General features: G+C 41.0%; 1 protein-coding gene across 2 annotated transcripts in view; it reads left to right on the top strand.

Annotated features, from left to right (window-relative positions):
• The window catches only part of samd12 (sterile alpha motif domain containing 12), a 147,012-nt gene extending 136,313 nt beyond the window's left edge, over window positions 1–10,699 (top strand). For both annotated transcript variants that reach the window (XM_079571071.1, XM_079571070.1), the window contains exon 5: window positions 10,153–10,699. In XM_079571071.1, coding sequence (XP_079427197.1) covers window positions 10,153–10,184 — 32 coding nt within the window. In that variant the 3' untranslated portion in view covers window positions 10,185–10,699. The remainder of the gene's footprint in view (window positions 1–10,152) is intronic.
• The last annotated feature ends 7,762 nt before the right edge of the window (window positions 10,700–18,461 follow it).

Genomic DNA, 18,461 nt, shown 5'->3' with positions numbered 1-18,461 from the left:
AATGACGAACTTGCATCTAGCCCCTTTAAGCTAAACAAAATAAATATGTATTTACCTGAATCAAAATATGAAGCAAATGTATACCCTGTCGCTGTTTGTCGCAGCCATGCAGGGCCTTAAAATGGACCACAGCTTCATAGGCCTCAGGGGAGCGGAGACACATCTCGGTGAAAATTGGTCGCAAGTTTGTACCCCTCTTTTATATATTTGATGTTGTAGACCAGGGGTGTCAAACTCATTTTGGGTCGCGGGTCGAAATTCAGCTCCCATGGCGGGTCGCGGGCCACATATAATAGAGAAAATGTTTCCAATAAATGAATAATAATAAGCTGTGATTTGATCAAAGCCCCAACTTAACTGTAGCTTCATTAATGACAACGGCTTACACTTGTATTGCACTTTACAAGCCTGTGTCACAAGTTCCTGAAAGTGCAGTAGTCATTATTCATTCACTTGGTGGTGGTGAACTTTTATTGAAGCCACAGCCGCCCTGGGGCAGACTGTTCATTTACCACATGGCTATATAATGTGTTGTTCATATCCTGAGCTCTTATTATGTCAGTGCCCTCTGCTGGACACGTGTGGGACTCTATCCTTTTTTTTTACTTAATGCCCCCTAGTGGCTAGAATGAGCATTCTGGTTATTCTTTAAAAATTCATAACTCCGCACAAGAATGGGCTAGAGACTTACTTTTTTTTTAACATACTCTGGAATTTATGCTCTACAGGGCAGGGGCCTGATTAAATCATCTCGCGGGCCAGATCAGGCCCGCGGGCCGTATGTTTGACACCCCTGTTGTAGACTTTTGCCTATCATTTCAGAGCCATAAGAAATACAGACTTACCGTTTTTTTTTTTTTGGAATCTACTGTTTTTTGTCTTTCCAACAAGCTCCCTCTGAAGTACCTAAACATGAATGTCCTGAATAAATCAGCCCTTTGCCCATCATACGGCGCCCCCTGCTGTCACAGTTCAACACTGACCTGTTCAGAAGAATCATGCACAGGATTTTAGACAAGATGTTTTTAAACATATTGGCCAAAAATATCAGCAGTGCCATAGAAAAACCCACATCAGTCGACCTGTAATAGGTATATTTCTATAATATTTCTATAATTGAAACCTTTACTTTAATAATAAATGTATAACTATTTCTCTCTATTTGAGAGATTAAAAAACAGCCTAAATATCGTCTGTCGGCCAACCCCCTTCATATTGGTATCAGACTCCAAAAGTCCATATTGGTCGGGCCCTATAGGTCCTACAGCCATGTTTTCCTGTAAAAACTCGCTCTTTGATGTTTGGCTCCCTGACCCCTCCTTGTTTCTTTTTATCATCAGATTTTAATGAAAGCCAGTTTTCAGACTGGACTCGTGGGAAATCACAGCCTCTTTATTCCATCAATCAGGGCACATCATTAACAACCAAACTATACCTTCAAAGACTTTTCCAGATCCAGCGTGTTTAATAATTAGTTCCCCAGTCGTGTCACGTTTATGGCCAAAAAAGTTAGGTTTGTAGAGTGAGTGAGTGAGTGAGTGAGTGGATAAAGGAAGATGGTTGTTTCAGCTCAAATAAATTATCCAACTTTAAAACAAATAACTTTTTACATTGTTTTGTGGACACATATTTGTGTGCAGGCATCGAAAAAAGTATTGCTCCTCCTGAGAGTGGAGAGTGAACAAAATATGACACCAGCGCTTGGATTTGGAGACGGAAAATATTTGTATAGTTGAAAATTCGATTTCTTCATATGGGTTACTCAAATCAAGGAAAACATTTTTGGAAAACTCCATTTTGCAGTGAACCGACTTGAATACTGAGCAAAATATTGCAAACAAGGCTAAAATGGGATTAACTTATTGTTTTAGGTTAAGTTGGCAATAAATGTGAGTCAGATGGAAGACCTCAGTGATGTGGTATTTCATCACCTAATATTGAGATAACAACAACTTTGGTGACATATTGTTGTATTGTGTTTATTTAACAGGAGCAATGTGCAAAAACATTAATAAAACATGCTTGGCACCGGCTGAAGCCAGTTTCCAAGTTGTTTTTCTGCAGTCCCTGAGCTGGTTTCATACAATCAATATAAAGAAAACATCATCCAAATACCATGTCCTACAACCAACTCTCTCGATATAATTATTAAACACAATATTGTGCAGCACTATAGTCATTGTCACAGTCCACCACACAGAAGCTTTCATATTTCATCTCGGCAAGTAGTTTTGTGTGTTACTTCACCCTCCCTGTCTTCCTCCCCCTGTATCTGCTGGAGAGTTGTGTATCTCTCGCTATTGTTCATATTTTTAGCTTTTAAATCTCAAAGGCGCGGAGATGTTCGCGCCACAGCGTTAGCAGCACTAATTAGTCTGTGACAGGGACATGACTGGAGCCAACCACTGCACTTCTGTAGGGACTTGTGGTATAAAAAGATATGATAAAGTCAAGCTCAGCCGAAATAGTAAGTAGGCAGGCAGGCAGACAGGGGAGAGAGAGAGCGAGGCTTTCTAAGATGGAAAATAAAAACCTCTTCCTCCATGGGAACGCAATACCGGATAGCGTGCACTAGCTAAATAAATTATCATAGCGCTATTTTAAGCTAAAGTGTTAATGCAGTAATCCTTGGAGTTGCAAAAAGCCACAAGAGGAATGTAGCGCTGCCTTTGTCTCGCGTCTACTCCCTGAGCCCCATTGCTTTCACGCCGCCATCGCCACTATCTGCTCTGCCTGTTTCTCTCCAGCCTTTCATATGGTAAAACCTTTCCTTTCTGAACTGCACTATTTTTCTTATCGTCTATCCGGGCGCACTTTGGGGATTCCGCCGATGCCTATTGTCACAAACAATAACAGACTTTTGAACAAGGAGGGGAAAGGTGTCAGAGGAGAGAGCCAGAGGAGGGATGTCGGGGCACGATGGGTTATTTGGGCGGTTACTGTATTGGAAAAGTAGACCCAGATGTATGTTTAAGAAAGGCGTGCTGTTGTACATGTTTTTGTATATATATAAAAAATTTAACATGGCCAAGTATAGCAGGCTTCAAATTCCTAAACTTAGGGGGAATCTCCTAAATCCATTAAATTATGAGGTTCAATGTTTAGAAAAGATTTGATACAGATGTTTATGTGACAGGAGCATTACACCTGCCACTGGCCACTCCTTTACTTCAGCTGTGAAATGGTTAATTGGCAAAAGTATGTATTCAGAAAGCAGTAGAATATATAATGGTTACCTGCCTCTCGGTGTTAGAAAGAGCTCAGTCAGAGCTTTAAAATGAGCACTCCCATAACCTCTGGGACCGAAATATTTTAACTGAAAATATTGCAATGAAAATTGGTTACACGTTTATTAAGGGTTTATATTTTATGTTGCAGCCTTTTTTGGCTTATATTTCAAAACCATAGGAGATGAAGACTGTTTTTCGTATTTGAAGGGGCTAGATGCAAGTTGGTCTTTTTATACTCACTACTCGTGCATGACGGTACTTCGGACCCAAAGGAACAACTTTCTGAGTGCCTGCAGGATTTTAGAGACAGTTGTGCTCCCTCTGAAACAGACATGTTATAGACGAGACATTTGGAAAGATCATCCAAAAATATCGGTCAAAAGATCGGCATCTTTGAAAAACTATATAATAGTAATAACCATATGCACAGCTGGACAAATAGGATCAACCATGCTGAATTGATCAGATTTGAATTCTGTGCACAATGAACAAAAGCACAGTGCATTGTCTAAATAACCAGTTACTCATAAAACACTGGCCCTTTGTTGTGATAAATCCAGCCACATTTGCTGCGAGAAGCTTGTCATAGAAGTGTGGACCGAACACAGATCGATAAATAAATCAATGAAAACATTGTGGTGCAGGAGAAGACAGAGAATGGAGTGGCCTTCTGTTTAAAGGTCTGATGGAAGACCCCTGTCCAGAATGAAGATAAAGCCTTACACCAGGGGTAGGCAAAGCCTGGCACAGGTGCCACTGTTGGCAGTCAGAGGGATGTTGATCGGCGCTGCTTGAAGCTGATATCGAGACAGACTGTGCAGAGGTGGATGATATGGCAATATAACACTGAAATGTGATTTCCGGTATAAGTCATTGTGTTCTTTATAATGCAGCTCTTTGCTTTCTTGTAAATATGCACAGACCTCTGTTAGTGAGAGGAATCTACTGTCCTTTACCCACATATCAGCCACTTTATGAACGGCCTATCAATGTGCTCTTGAAACTAAAATCAAAAGATGTTTTTGCACAGATTCAGTCTTCAAGGACAAAAACCACTAAAAGGCTCTTTCAGTGCTATAATTACTGTAATCAGCTGAACCCAAATGAAACGTCTTAGTGCAAATGACTGTCTAACGCGGGTCTGTGCGGTCTGATACTGACACGGAAATGACATTATGGCCTATTTCTGCCGCAAGTGATGTGCAAGTGCATGTGTATGTCCATGTAGTGCATGTATGTAAGTCTATGGGTGGTAGAAAACCCCCACTCGGTCTGCTTCTTTTCACCAACCCCATTTCAAGACGCCCTTGTGCCAAACAAAGCCGGAGATCTATTATTAATGCTGCTCTGTATGGTTAATTCACACATGGCTCCAAACCTCGTGTGCTCACACTTGGAAGCCACTGTTGCTCCATTGTTGCAACGGCCAATGATTACTGCAAAATACATTCACTGGATTTCCGCTACAAGAGCTTATCTCTTTCCTCTTTTGATAATATTGATTGCAGTGTAAAAAAAAAAAGAAAAAGCAAATGCTGTTGTGTCTATTCTTCGCTCCTGTCACAGTAATATAGTTGGTTTATGATGGTTGGACATCCGGAAACTCATTATTTACAACTGGTTCTAACGGTTTCATTGAAAACTTTGCAAATGTAGCACATACATTTTTGGGGGGATTTTACACTTAAAGGGATATTTCAGGATTTTTGACATAGGGCCTCATTTCCTAGTTATCCAGAGTGTTGCTGGTACCTGGAGATATTTTTTTTGTAATTCATGCAGTTCTTTTGTTTGAAGAGTTACATGGCGCTAGGCTAGTGCTAGGCTAGCTTATTTCTACGATATCAGCTAGCCTGCATTAAAAACAGTCTGACCCGCTCCACAGTGCACCTGAGGCAAATCACTTATAACGCCAGAATAACCATATAAATGTCTGTGTCGACAGTCATTTTAACCATTTTGCATTTAAAAGAACTTTGAGAACTATTTGAGCAGCATCAGCGTCGTGGTTGTATAAGCTACGCAGTGGCGGAGTGATCTGCTAGAAAATAGTCCCTCAAAATGCAGTCATCATGTGATGCAAGTGCAGTTATATTCCAAAAAACATTCTATCGACACAGACATTTATATGGTTAGCCTGACGTTATAAGTGATTTGCTTCAGGTGCACTGTGGAGCGGGTCAGACTGTTTTTAATGCAGGCTAGCTGATACCATAGAAACGCGCTAGCCTTGCACTAGCCTAGCGCCACGAAACTCTTCAAATATAAGAACTGCATGAATTACAAAAAAAAATATCTCCAGAAATCAGCAACATTCTAGATAACTAGGAAATGAGGCCCTATGTCAAAAATCCTGAAATATCCCTTTAAGCTTTATGTTACAGTCTAAAATATGCATCTGTAATACATTTCTAAATACAAAACTCACCAAAATGAAACCCTTCATCCCCTCCGTGTCATTTTAAACTGCCGCTCACTCTGCAGCTGTCAGTCTTCCGCTCGGCTCTGAGGAATGTAAACTTCACACAATGATTTGATAACAACTCTTAAGCTCAAGTGAATATTTAAATCCCTTCTCAAAGTGTATTTTTAGCACAAACATGTCAGACATTTATGCTGCAGCCAGTCGCTGACACATCTTGAGTATTCCCCGCTGTCACCTGTCAGAGGCGCTGCAGAGCTGAAGAATGATCGCGCTACAGAGACATGAGTTTTAAAAGGTTCAGGACAAGTACAAAGGACTAACCCAAGGCCTTTTCTTACTGTGGGGCTAAAATAGATCCTACATGGGCAAGAGCAATATTCCCTTAATTATTTCCATGTCCGAATTGACACTTCTGATTATGAAGATCAGGAGCATTTGCCAAAAACATATGATTATTTGAGCTATTATGGATCGGAGAGTATGACAACAACACAATATGCTGATGCTCAGGGTTGGATTCCTCTGCCATTGTTGTGTGTGTGTGTGTGTGTGTGTGTGTGTAAAAATACTGCGAAGGTCCCTCGCCACGCGCTTGTGTCTGCAGGTAATAGAAGAGCAGTATTGACAGCAGCATAAAATGGGAACACAATAAGTCGCATTGTCCTCGGGGTTTGTGGACATTGTGTAATAAAGTGTAAAGTGTCCATGAAATGAAGTCTGCGGGAGGAGTTGGCTGTTGGCTAGGTAATATACACCAAGGGGAAGTGTCCAGGCCCGGTGCAAAGTAAACTTGAAATGCATTGCTCTTTGGAATATGGTTCCTGCACAATATACTATAAATATAATATGGATTTCGGTGTCAACGAGTGCCACCAAATCAAAGAGAGTTTTTATTTTCTTGCCTTCAGAAGCCTTTTGTTTTCATTGAGTTGAACAGCATTTAACGCTCTCACCCCCCAGCAAAAAGGCCTCTGTGTGGAGATTGAAGTAAGTTCACAACAGGCAGAGCAACAACCAGTTTTTAATCATTTGCTGCATTTAAACAAAAAATACCATGCTCATCAATGTGAAAGTATTCAGAATACAATACTGATTGGTCAAAGCAAGCAAAAAGCTCAAAATAGCGACGAAAACGAGGATTAAAACGCAACAAAAAAGTAACAGAAGAGCAACAAAACTGTGACAAAAAAGAGGTCAAAATGACATGGAAAAGAATGTGACAGTACAGCAAAAAACACTCAAGATCCGTTTAGATCAGTTTTGTAGGTCTTAGCTTTCAAATGAGGGATTACACTGGCCTATAGGCTGCAAGCTCCTACCGAGAAGCTTTTAGATTTGGGTAAAGCCGAGCTGGAGAAAAATGTGCTCGGTTAAGGCGGGTGGCAAGAGGTTTTTAAGGCAATTATTCACTATTACCCAACCTTAAACTTGCATCCCAAAAAAAAAAACACAGATAAGAGATCGCCATTATCACATTATAGTTTGCTGTGAGTTCTGCACGTATTTATATGATGCAGTAGAGTCTCTGGCATTACTGGCTCCACATATTGACTCGTGAAGCAGGGATTTGTCAATAACAATGAAAAATGTGATGGTTGTGTTTGTGTGAGTGCAAGATTTATCTCAATAAAGCCGAGAAAGGCTTGATCTGTCCAGACCTTCATAGCATACATCGATATCCTGCAACATGTGGATCTGGAAATGGTTAATGGTTCAAATTTCTATAAGATACTATACTTGTTCTAACAGCTGACACTAGATTCGATTAAGATTAGCCTTCATAGATTAAACTCTTTACAGACCCTCTAAATAACAGCCTCTGAATAACAGCCTCCTCTATTTGCTTTCTACTCTTGCTACAAGGCTCGGTGCTTGCACTTGTGGGTCAAACTCGTGGGCAGGATTTTAGACTAATAGAAATAATGAATTCATGTACTCTTTTTTCACAAAAGTAAGTATAGTAAGAAAATAGTTTGCACATCTGCCATTAGGTTCCCTGAAAACACCCACACACTGTTTAACTCCGAAAAGTTCAAACCAATAACGACTCAGCAATACAACTTTAGATATCATTTAAAAAGTCTGCAATGGTCTCTAAATGTTGTATTTAAAAGTTGAATAAGACTTCTCCATGTTTTGATGGATGCACTCACTGCGTCTGTATAGCAATGGTTCTCACGGGTTCTGTTTTAATGAAGGTCATGTGAAAATGACTCACAAAGAGTTTTTGCCATGTGATAATGTCGTTCCGTTGTCAGAGAATGCTTTACGTTGATGCAAATTTGAGTCATCCTGTTTAATGAGACCATTTCTTTTTTGGATTTGGACTTCCTTCTTTATTTTGCGTTGTAGTAAGACCTAGAACTGCCCTGCACATTTTTGAAATCCATAATTCATCACTGGACAAGTGTGTTCGGTTTGGTGCCATTAATTAGCATGTCGTTAGCTAAAAATGAAAGCTTAGTTTCACTTATTCAATGCACAAAATAATGTTTAAACTTTAAACTTAAAGTGTAATGTCTGATGACAAAATGTTACTTGGTGCTAATCTTTTTTTTTCCCCCTGGGAGTTACTGGCTGTGCGGATCTTTTATCCATTTTTATTTGTCTACCTTGGAGCCAGCGTTCCAATCTGTGTCTTTTGATTTCTGATTTAAACTTTAAACTCAAAGTCAGTTATGCTTGATATGTCCATGTTAAAGGGACTAGACGGAAGTTGTCATTTTTATACTCGCTAATACATAATTTTTTAATTTTTAAACTCCGTCTAGTCCCTTTAAAGCAGTACTAAGTAACTCATGCCCCTAGAGGCCATAAGTGCCACTGCAGGTGTCGCAGCATGTTGCGTTTTTTTTACTCATCAATTGTCCGTCAGGGTAAATACTACGCTGACAGAAAAGACAAAGGGAGAGAGGGATATTGTACATCCAATTACACAATGGAGATCATTTCTGTCACTCAAACGTGGGTGTAAATACTGTTTAAGTGGCGCTAGCCCACAGTTAGCTTTGCCCGTTAGCCTGTTAGCTTCTCTTTGTGATTCCATTAGTGTGTATTGGGGCTTCTGGGTCGGAGCAATCTGCAAGTATGGTTTTCTGGCCAGAGACACCAGGGGGAGCTGAAAGACCCCCCAATCATCCCATCAACACTTGTATTGCCCGCAGATGGACTAGTTACTTAGTACTGGTTCAATGATAATACCATGCGTTTGTTCTCCTTTCTAGGCCCTAACACAACAATGGCTGTGAAAAGTTGCTAACATTAGCTGCTGACCTTTAGCATGAGCTGCTAAATGATTGATTTCTTCCCCTCCAATGTAAAATCCATGTTAAATTAAACTTATCTGATTAATATTTATGTATATCTATTCTTCACCACAGATCACATGTCTCTGGCGCTTGGGTAGTCTCCTCAGCAGCAAGGAGAAAATAGTGCGCTGAGTGTCCGAATCGCCAACAGAATGTACAATATAGTACTACATATTGCAGGACTGTAGAAAAACTAGGGGCGAGGTTGGACATTCAGACACAGCCAATATAGTGCCATAGTGATTAAGGAGTCAAGGCTCACATCTTAAAAGATTCTCTTTTCCATTTCTTTGTGTGGAGCGTGCTCTCCTTGTGCGGTATCCTCCTCTTTAGTTCTCTCTCGTTGTGGTTGTTGGGCGCCCGCCATGCCTTGCCTGCTCCTGTCATCGCGCTCTGGACTCTGGCTCTAAATGTCACTTGTCTCGCGCTGCTTGGTCGGCCTGACTCATGCCGGTTGTCTTCACTCTGAATCTCAAACATGTCGCTTTGTTTTTGATGGACACTGCCCTCTCTCTCTCTCTCTCTCTCTCTCTCTTCCTTCCGCCAACTCGCTCCCTCATCATCCACTGTCTGCAGAATTAACTCGCACTGTTTCCTTGTTTTGAAATAGCAGCTATCTGAATATCTGAGAATAACAAAAGCCTATCCATCCGTGTTACTGACCACGTTACTTCATTGATTAAACATAATGGCCACTTTTTACTTCCACTTAAGCATTTTTCTATAGCAATTTTTGACTATACCCTCCTTCCATTATTATCAAGTCCCCTCTCCCTTTGGCCTCGTTTATCCCATTGCTCTTATCAGCTCCCTCTCTCTCGCTTTGTGCTGGGGAGAGTTCGAGCGCTTGTTATCTAGCCTCTTTTTGATCCTCACTTCTTAATTTCTTCTCATCTTCGTCACTGCGCCGAGCCTCCCGCTGCCTCTGAGCGTCGTCATAGCTTATAAATGATTAACAAATGATTCGAAAAAGCTTTGAACGTGTTTCATAATAAACGAATTAAGTATTTACCAATTGATTTCACTGATGTTTTGCATGATCGATAGATGTGAAGTTGTTATGTGAAGCTTGCATTAACACATTAGCACAAGTCAAGCGTTTCTCGGGGCGGCATTAGCGCTTGGTTCGTCTTTGGTTCGCCTCTATCGGTGTCGCTGACTCACGCCTGTTCTTCCTGTGTCTCCGCAGCCTCTCTGGAGTGCTCCCCCTCGTCTCCGTAAACCCACCCAGATGGACCAGGCCTCACCGCAGACGCTCAGCCCGGACGACCACATTCCCACACAGCCCCCTTCCCCTCCTCCTTTCTTCTGCAAATCCCAGCTCCACAAGTCCGTTGATTTCCGTTTTTTTTTTTTTTTGTCTCTCAGCTGACTCATCCGGGAAAACTTATGCCTCCATAAAAAAAAAGCTCCCATAAGTTCGGACTTGTCGTCTCCTCCTCCTCCTCCACGCCTCCTCCCCGGACCAACTGTTTCCAGTGCGCTTGGCCCATGATCGTGAGGGATTGCCGACCTTTGCAGGAAAAACTAGCACAGCGTAACTCCTACATTCATTCCATCTTTGTTTTACGGTCTCCAAAGTCCCCTTTTGCGCATAGCTCCTCGGGCGACCACTCCCAGCAAGTCCAAACAATGACACACAATTCAGTTTACAGTGGGTTCAGAAAGTTTCCAAATGTGTTTATTATCTCTATTAGATTCTGTTGCAGTCTGATATGATCAATCAGCCAAGATTCTACACTTGAGTATACATTTTCAGTCTAAACTGAATCCTTAACATTGTGGAGTGTCAAAACAAACACACTGCCTGACCAAAGAGAAGTCGCCACGTGGATTGAACGAACTGTTCTGATCTGTTGTTGCTGCAGTTGGTCAGGTCTAGGTTCAGCAAAACTATGTGCCCAAAGAATGAGATCAGGTTTTCTTCTTACCTGATGGCGCGGACATATTCCAAGATGACAAAATGAGTGGTTCAGGGAGCACGAGACATCATTTTCCCACATGGATTGGCCACCACCGAGCCCAGATCTTCACCACATTGAGAGTCTTTGGGATGTGCTGAAGAAGGCCTTGCGTGGTGGTCACACTCTCCCATCATCAAGACAAAACCTTGGTCAAACAATGCCACAGTGAATGCATGCTGTCATCAAAGCTCAAGGCAACCAAATTAGAGCATGTGACTTTCTTTGGTGATCAGGCAGTGGACATTGTAGAGTTGACGTACCTGTATACCATTTATCCTATATACTTTCTGACCCCACTGTATGTACAATGTCAAAGTATTGGATCTCAAGCGTCTCATTTGTATGCAGTGACTTTTCTTTAAGTCCAGAACTACTCCCTTAATTTGACCCACTTTTAGACAATGTGTTTTTCATTATTTAGTCACGAATGGACAGCTCTAATGGCGCATAACACCTAGTTAAAGATTAGGAACATATGGAGGTTTTCAAAGCCCTGTATCATGGCCTCACAGGAACCATCATCAAAGTGGTGTGTAAGTAATAGTAGCGGTGCAGATGGGAAACAGTATCATTCTGGCGCTGATGATCAGAAACTGAAAGATTAGAGGCATCATACGGTGCCGCTTTGGCAAGACAACTATCGCTATACTGCACTAAACAAGTTTCCTTTGTTAGCTCTTCAACAATAAATCATTTACTGATAGCGGTTTGGCAGCACTTTGGAATATCTATGAAGCATTTCTCATCAAAAAATACTGGGGTCACCACGAGAGTTTGCCAAACTTCTCAGTGGTTTACAGCAGCCTGTTGAAAAGGAAACCAAAGGGTGGATTTCAAATATATGACTCTTTCATGCTATGAGTGTCATTTTGAGGGCGGTCCACCGGAAAAAGAGAATATTTAATGGTGGTCCTCATATTTCATCATAGATTGCAAAGTATTAGCTATTGCACTCATGAAACAGCATCAATGCTGATTTCTGTCATGCAAGAATGACAACTTATACACAGAAATGTGGATGGACTGGCAAGGAAAGTATTGCTATGTATACACATTTTAGTTTATGTTTGATTAATAGTTTCTGCTTGTTGTTTATTGGGTTCAGTTCTCTGTATTAATTTTACACTGAGAACTGTCACTGTTTGGGGGGGCAGGCCGAGTATTTGTCTGCTCAGGTCTCCTCTTGTCACTTGCTCAGAGCAACATCTACACTGAAGCGACCTGAACCCCAGACCAAACCAACGAGCTGCACAGTGTGCCTGCGCATAATACATTTCTTGGTAAATTGTTGTTTGGTCCCCATTCAAATTTAATCTTGCCGCCTTTTATTTTTGTTTATGTCTGGCTTGATGATAAAACAGCACAATTTATTTGAGTTTAATGACTCAATAACACAGTAGAACATAGTCTAATATCCAGCTGATTTGCTGACCAGCCGGTAACATTCAGCCAATCACAGCGCTCCTTGTGCTGCGATTTGACAAATGCAATTGGCCAAAACTGGCTGAACTGATCTCCACAGACTATGATCGACGGTGCTGTCCACACCAAACACACGCCGCCCGACGTCAGCCAAAACCTACCCGACCACTCCCAACTGGAGCTTATCGCATTGGTGTGAAAAGGCCTTTAGAGACTGTCCGTTATGATTTCATTTGAAAAACACATTGTCCAGGACTTCCATGAAATCGTATATCTTCCTCAAACACAGTAAACACTTCCCAGTGGCTCTTAAAATCAAGTCTCTCCTCTTCACCAACAATAAGTGTAGCAAACCCATAGATTATGCCCGCTCCATGTAGTACGTCTATATCAGGTTACAAGTTATTCTCCAATAGACCTAAGTAGCATCCATAATGAACTGTAAATATCGATCTCTCGATGTTGTGCAATGGTCCTCTATCATGGGAACTTCACTGTGAAACCAACCAAATGTTACTATGGACATGGAAGTCGATTTCGTCCGTGGCAGTGCTGTCCGAAAGGAAAATTGAAGAAATTCCAGCAAGATTCCAGAGCGGGAAATCCCTGCGTGTCTCTCTACATGTGGATAAACCGACTAGTTTTCAAAAGGAGGGGATGCCTGGAAGTGTAAAGTAAAAATGTACAAAGTTAAGCTAAAAGGGCTTGTGCATTGACTCCTTTGCTGCTAATGAGGAGAGAAAAACTGGCATCGTCGCCGGGATAAGGAACGCTTTTATCATCCGTCTCTCTATGGCTATGTCTACTTTCCTTCACGCTGCTCGAGACTATTTTTAGATGCGGTATCTCAAAAATAGCAGATCGTTGATGTTTTATGTGTCAATCTTTTAGATACGGTATCTATCTCTAAGGAGAAACTCTTCTCTTCTCTGTCTGTGAAAATGGCCAGTCACTGTTGTAATCATAGTTATTGCACTTAAGCACGTGTCTGTCTCTAACATAGCAGCTGGACTATTGTGTTGGGGCGCTTTGTGAGTGTAAATATTGTACAATCCTGTAGCCACTTCAAAGACCACTTGGTTGAATGGGAAACGCTGGGGTAGCATGAAATGTGTCTTTGTAGAACTATCGCAAATTTGTTTAGAAGGGACTTTGCAGCAAACCCACAGAAATGTGCAATGTTATAAAAGACATTCAAATATACAGGAGCTCTATAGTGTAGACCCTAATCCAGCATTGTGTGAACTAGGATTTCAGGGATTCTCGCCGTATTACATGTCGATGAACAAAAGGAGATTTTAAAATGTAAAATACGGGATTTATTTTTCACATAGGAACATTTTTATATTGTTTTTAGCTCATTTTACTCTATGGACTTGGTTCTATGGCATCTAATACATAAACTCCAGCTATAGTGGCATTAGGGACATATTTTCTCAGCTTACAACTCTCAAAGCAAATTGTTTTTCACCTCTTAACCTCCACCTGAGCCGAGTCCTTTTTTGTCCCGGAATTACCCAGGTGTAAAAGCTTCTTAAAAAAAGCAAAATTATGACAAAAACAAGGATGAAAATGCAACAAAGTGACCCAAAAAAATGACTAAAGAGTGAGGAAAAAGCAACATAAAAGCCACAAAAGAGCAACTAAAAATGTGACGAAAACACCACATAAAAAGAGACAAACGCGCTTCGTAAACAAGCTCAAAACACGGCGACAACTTGACAAAAGAGTTGCACTCTGTCATGCAGGTCTTAGCTTTCAAATGAGGCGTTACACTGGCCTATAGGCATCGAGAAGCTTTTAGATTTTAAATGCCTATAGGCATCGAGAAGCTTTTAGATTTTAAATGTTTTTTAATGGTTTTTAATGGTTCAATCCCCGACTTTTCTTTATGTTTTTCAAAGGCTGAAGAAGGACTTTCCTCTCTGTAACTTTTTCACTTCTGATTGACAGTGTTTAGTGCTTGACTGGTTAATTCAGAAGAAATCCAATTGTGGCTTTGCGTAATTTTGTTTGTCTTCTTTGTCATGTTGGGAAATTTTGAGGACTCTTTGTGTAAGACAAGAGTTGGCTGCCAGGATACTAGTCACCAGGTCTATCATCATCATTATTATATAGTCATTTATGTCACCATCTGTATATCAAAGATTGGAAAAATACAGTAGGTATACACATTTATTCTGAGCATTTTGAAAAGCTCCCCAGATTTCTTACCGCTATTTTGCCCAGCCTCCACATGGCCTTCCCCAGCCTCTCCCTCATCGCCGTATATTAGATCGGGGAGCCTGTTCTGGAGATAAGGAGGTCACTGCTGTCTCTGCAGAGCCATTGGTTTTTAATGGGATTCTATTTGTACACAAGTCCCCCCGTGCTCTGCCGTTCACTGTTTGGATAGGAGCGCTGCTCTAATGTGGCAGTGGGACAGGGACCGCAGCAGATTGAATAGTATTGATCTCTGCTCCGGGACGTCCAGTGGCTCCCAGGGGGCAGCAGACGCCTCTCGGATGGGCTGGTGTGGCGATGGAGAGGAGCTATGGTGGTAACAGTCACACCAGAGAGAGCTGTTCCGGCTAAAACACAAGTGGCTATTTCACGCCAGACTGCTGATGCCTTATGTGTCAAGGCCAAAGATGGAGGGAGGCACCAGATGACAAGTTTTTTAATGGTTTGAATGGTTGTTTTTATTAGAATCCATCAAATTTTAATAATATTAGAGTTTGAAACAGATCATGAAAAAGATTTAGGATAAAATACACTGCTGTTTAAAAGTTTGGGGTCACTTAAAAGCACTGTTACTGAGGATAGCCCTAAACAATCAGAAATACAGTCTGAAGACATTGTTAATATTGTAAATAACTATTCTGGCTGGAAACTGGTGATTTTTAAAGGAATTCAAAAGTGAACAGGCGGAGGCACATTTCCAGCTCCATCACTTCAGATTCCTAATGGTACATTGGGTTAAAGGCTAAATGATGATGAGAAAATCCTCGTGCAATGGTGTTATGAAGACTGGCCTTCCTTTAAGCTCGTTCAGTATCTGGAGCATCATTTGTGAGTTTGATTTTAGAGAATTATAGTTCTCTAAATGGCTCTCGACAGTTTAGATAAGATAAGATAAGATAATACTTTATTGATCTCACAATGGAGAAATTTACTTGTTTACAGTCAGCGTTCAAGAAGATCACTCAGAGTTGTGCAAAAACAGACAGCAACATGTGCAACCAGTAAAATAGAATAAAAACGAGGTATCCCATGTACAACAAGCAGCAGAAATACAACAATAGGTGAGCAGCAACAATAAAAATAGGATAAAAAACTTATTCTTACCATATGAGATTTTGTTAAAAGCATAAACCTGCCTGAGTGACCCAAATGTTTCGACTGGTATTTCACTTGAAGCTATTTTTATTGCCATTTTAGACATTCATTTCAAAGCAAATGGAATTACACCAACAAACATTTCGAATTAAAGCAGTGCTAAGTAACTCATGCCTCTAGAGGCCATAAGCGCCACTGCAGGTGTTGTAGCATGTTGCGTTTTTTTACTCATTAATTGTCTGTGAGAGTAAATACTACCCTGACAGAAAAGACAAAGGGAGAGAGGGATATTGTACATCCAATCACACAATGGAGATAATTTTTTTCACTCAAACTTGGCTGTAGATACTGCTAAAGTGGTGCTAGCCCGCAGTTAGCTTTGCCCGTTAGCCTGTTAGCTTCTTCTTCGTGATTCTATTAGTGTGTGTTGCGCCTCCGACCCGGTGGGGTGACAATGCTCGGATTGAGGCCTCTCTGCTTTCCAAGTCTGAACAGTTATTCATCAAAAGTCAATTCATCAGTTGATTATTTTCCTGATTTTTGCCCGCACACCATTGCACATTCCTCTGGGTTTGCATAACAGAATAAAGCATATACCATTCTTTCTTGTAATGGGGCTGATGCAACGCCTGACTCCCAATACAACCCTATGGCTCCACTGGGACAAACATAAAAGTAATTGACGGGTTTTACTCTCGACTTTCAACGCGTTTCATCATTCTCCTGCTGGTCACCCTCGGAACAAGGCGCCCTGTCTGTAACTCAATTTTAATTCTGTTATTCAGTGTAGCCTTTGTATGGAAAAATGGCCTGGAAAAACGCCTTTGAAAATGAAAATCTACAAATTCCGCAGTGGACGTAATCATTTTTAAGCGAGAATCCAGATTTGCTTTACATAACAAATGTAGCAGCATGATTTAGCGGAATCCTCTTGGCCGTGACTCTGTAAGAACCATCTTGTGGGCAGTAAAATATGGATTTATATGCCCTTCTCTCCAGAGAGTGCCCTTCTGCACAGGGAAAGGCATATAGGATTTTCAAGGCATAGAAAAAAGTTGGCGGCAAAGTTTCTGGCGATTAGCGATTCAGGTATAGCCAGCTCCCAGACCGTGCCAAAATGGTCTTAAGACTTGCCACGACTGGTTCAAACCCATAGCCGAGATAAAAGGCGCAGCACATTGAATTCAAAAGGACACCAAATCCAACCTCACACAACTGTATTGCACAATAGCAGCGGCAAGCACGTCGCCACAAATCCTTCTCATGCCAAAATGATATTATCGGAGGTTTGGTCGGGCTGTTTTTTTCCGATACTTATGTTCCTTAAAGGTCACATGAGCAAGTTATAAGTCAGAGGTTTTCAACGGGAGGTCATGACTCTTCGGGGCGTACGGCGTAGAGTCGTGGTTCTCTAGATTTTCACATGTGCCACCTGGAAAAAAATGTGGGTTTTCCAAGTACGATCAGATCGAAAAATAAGATTAAACCAAGACTAAACCATGATCATCCAAACAAAACATATGAAGAATAAATCTACAAAACATGTAGCACATTTTTTATTACAAATAATGAAAGTGGAAGCTACTAAATTAAATTGTTAGCACTTAGCAGTTGTCCAAACTTATTCCTCACTGTCCTAACATATTCGTAACATCCCAATTCTTAACAGGGATGATTTTATCGGCCCATTTCGTTGCTTGCAGGGTCTGTTTTCAGGGTCAATTTCACTGAAATGCAAGAAAACTAGCCTGGTAGTTCATGAAAATGCCTCATAATTAAATGCACAGTGTGTTTCCCACAAATAAGTAAGTAAACTTTATTTGTATAGTGCTCGGCACAGACACAGAGTCACAAAGTGCTTCACAGTACTAAAGCATAATTATAAAACAGCGTATTAATATTGCAATAATGTCAATATTGATTCAGCCTGACTCAAATGCTTCAAAGGTAGCTGCTGACTCCAATGAGTGGTAGTTTATTCCAAAGTCAGCTTTGAAGGAGCGGTCTCCCCGAGTTTTAAAGCACGTTCGCGGAACCATCAGCGGGTTCTGCCCAGATGACCTCAGGTTCCGAGTCGAACTGTAGGGCTTAAGTAGATCAGCGATGTAAGTGGAAGCCTGACCGTGTAGAGCTCGAAAGGTTTTAAACTGAACCCGATGTTCAACAGGGAGCCAATGCAAGGACCTGTTGAATGTCTGAGTTTACAATATACTAAATGAGGAAAAACTAAGAGACCAAATCAGGTATAGACCCTGTAAACTGTTAGGCTTAGGGGTTTGTGTTAGGATTAGGGTTAGAAGCAGCAAATGTGATGTAAATTGTGTTTTACTCACACAGATCTTACACATATTTTTAGAAACTAGAAGGTCTTGGCTTTCAAATGAGGCATCACTCCACTAAGCTCTCCAGTTCATACGCCTTGAGATTTGTATTATGCATAATCGCTAAACCTAACCCTAAACTGGCTAATGTACCCGTAAACCTATTTGTTATTAAATTGCCGTTAGCAAAACATATCCTACAATGTCTAATGTCCTTCAGAAGCTCAAACACACGTTTATGCACTCAGTGAAATGCCAACAGCCCAAAAAGATTGTCAGTTAAATCTTCGTGCCAATACGGGACAATAAAAATGTTTATACTTGATTTGTGCACCGTTCAAGGACAAGTTCTTTCCCGAATTTGTGTAATGCAAGAGTGAATGATTCTCTACATAAGTCACATCCCAAACAAACCCAACAATAATATTTTGGCATGAGCGTAACTTCATGTAAAGGCACTCCACAAGCACAGA

Source organism: Gobius niger (assembly GCF_951799975.1).
Source record: "Gobius niger genome assembly, chromosome: 14".
Classification (NCBI taxonomy): domain Eukaryota; kingdom Metazoa; phylum Chordata; class Actinopteri; order Gobiiformes; family Gobiidae; genus Gobius; species Gobius niger.
Note: the sequence above shows the minus strand (reverse complement) of the source record. Positions and strands in the feature narration are given on the sequence as shown.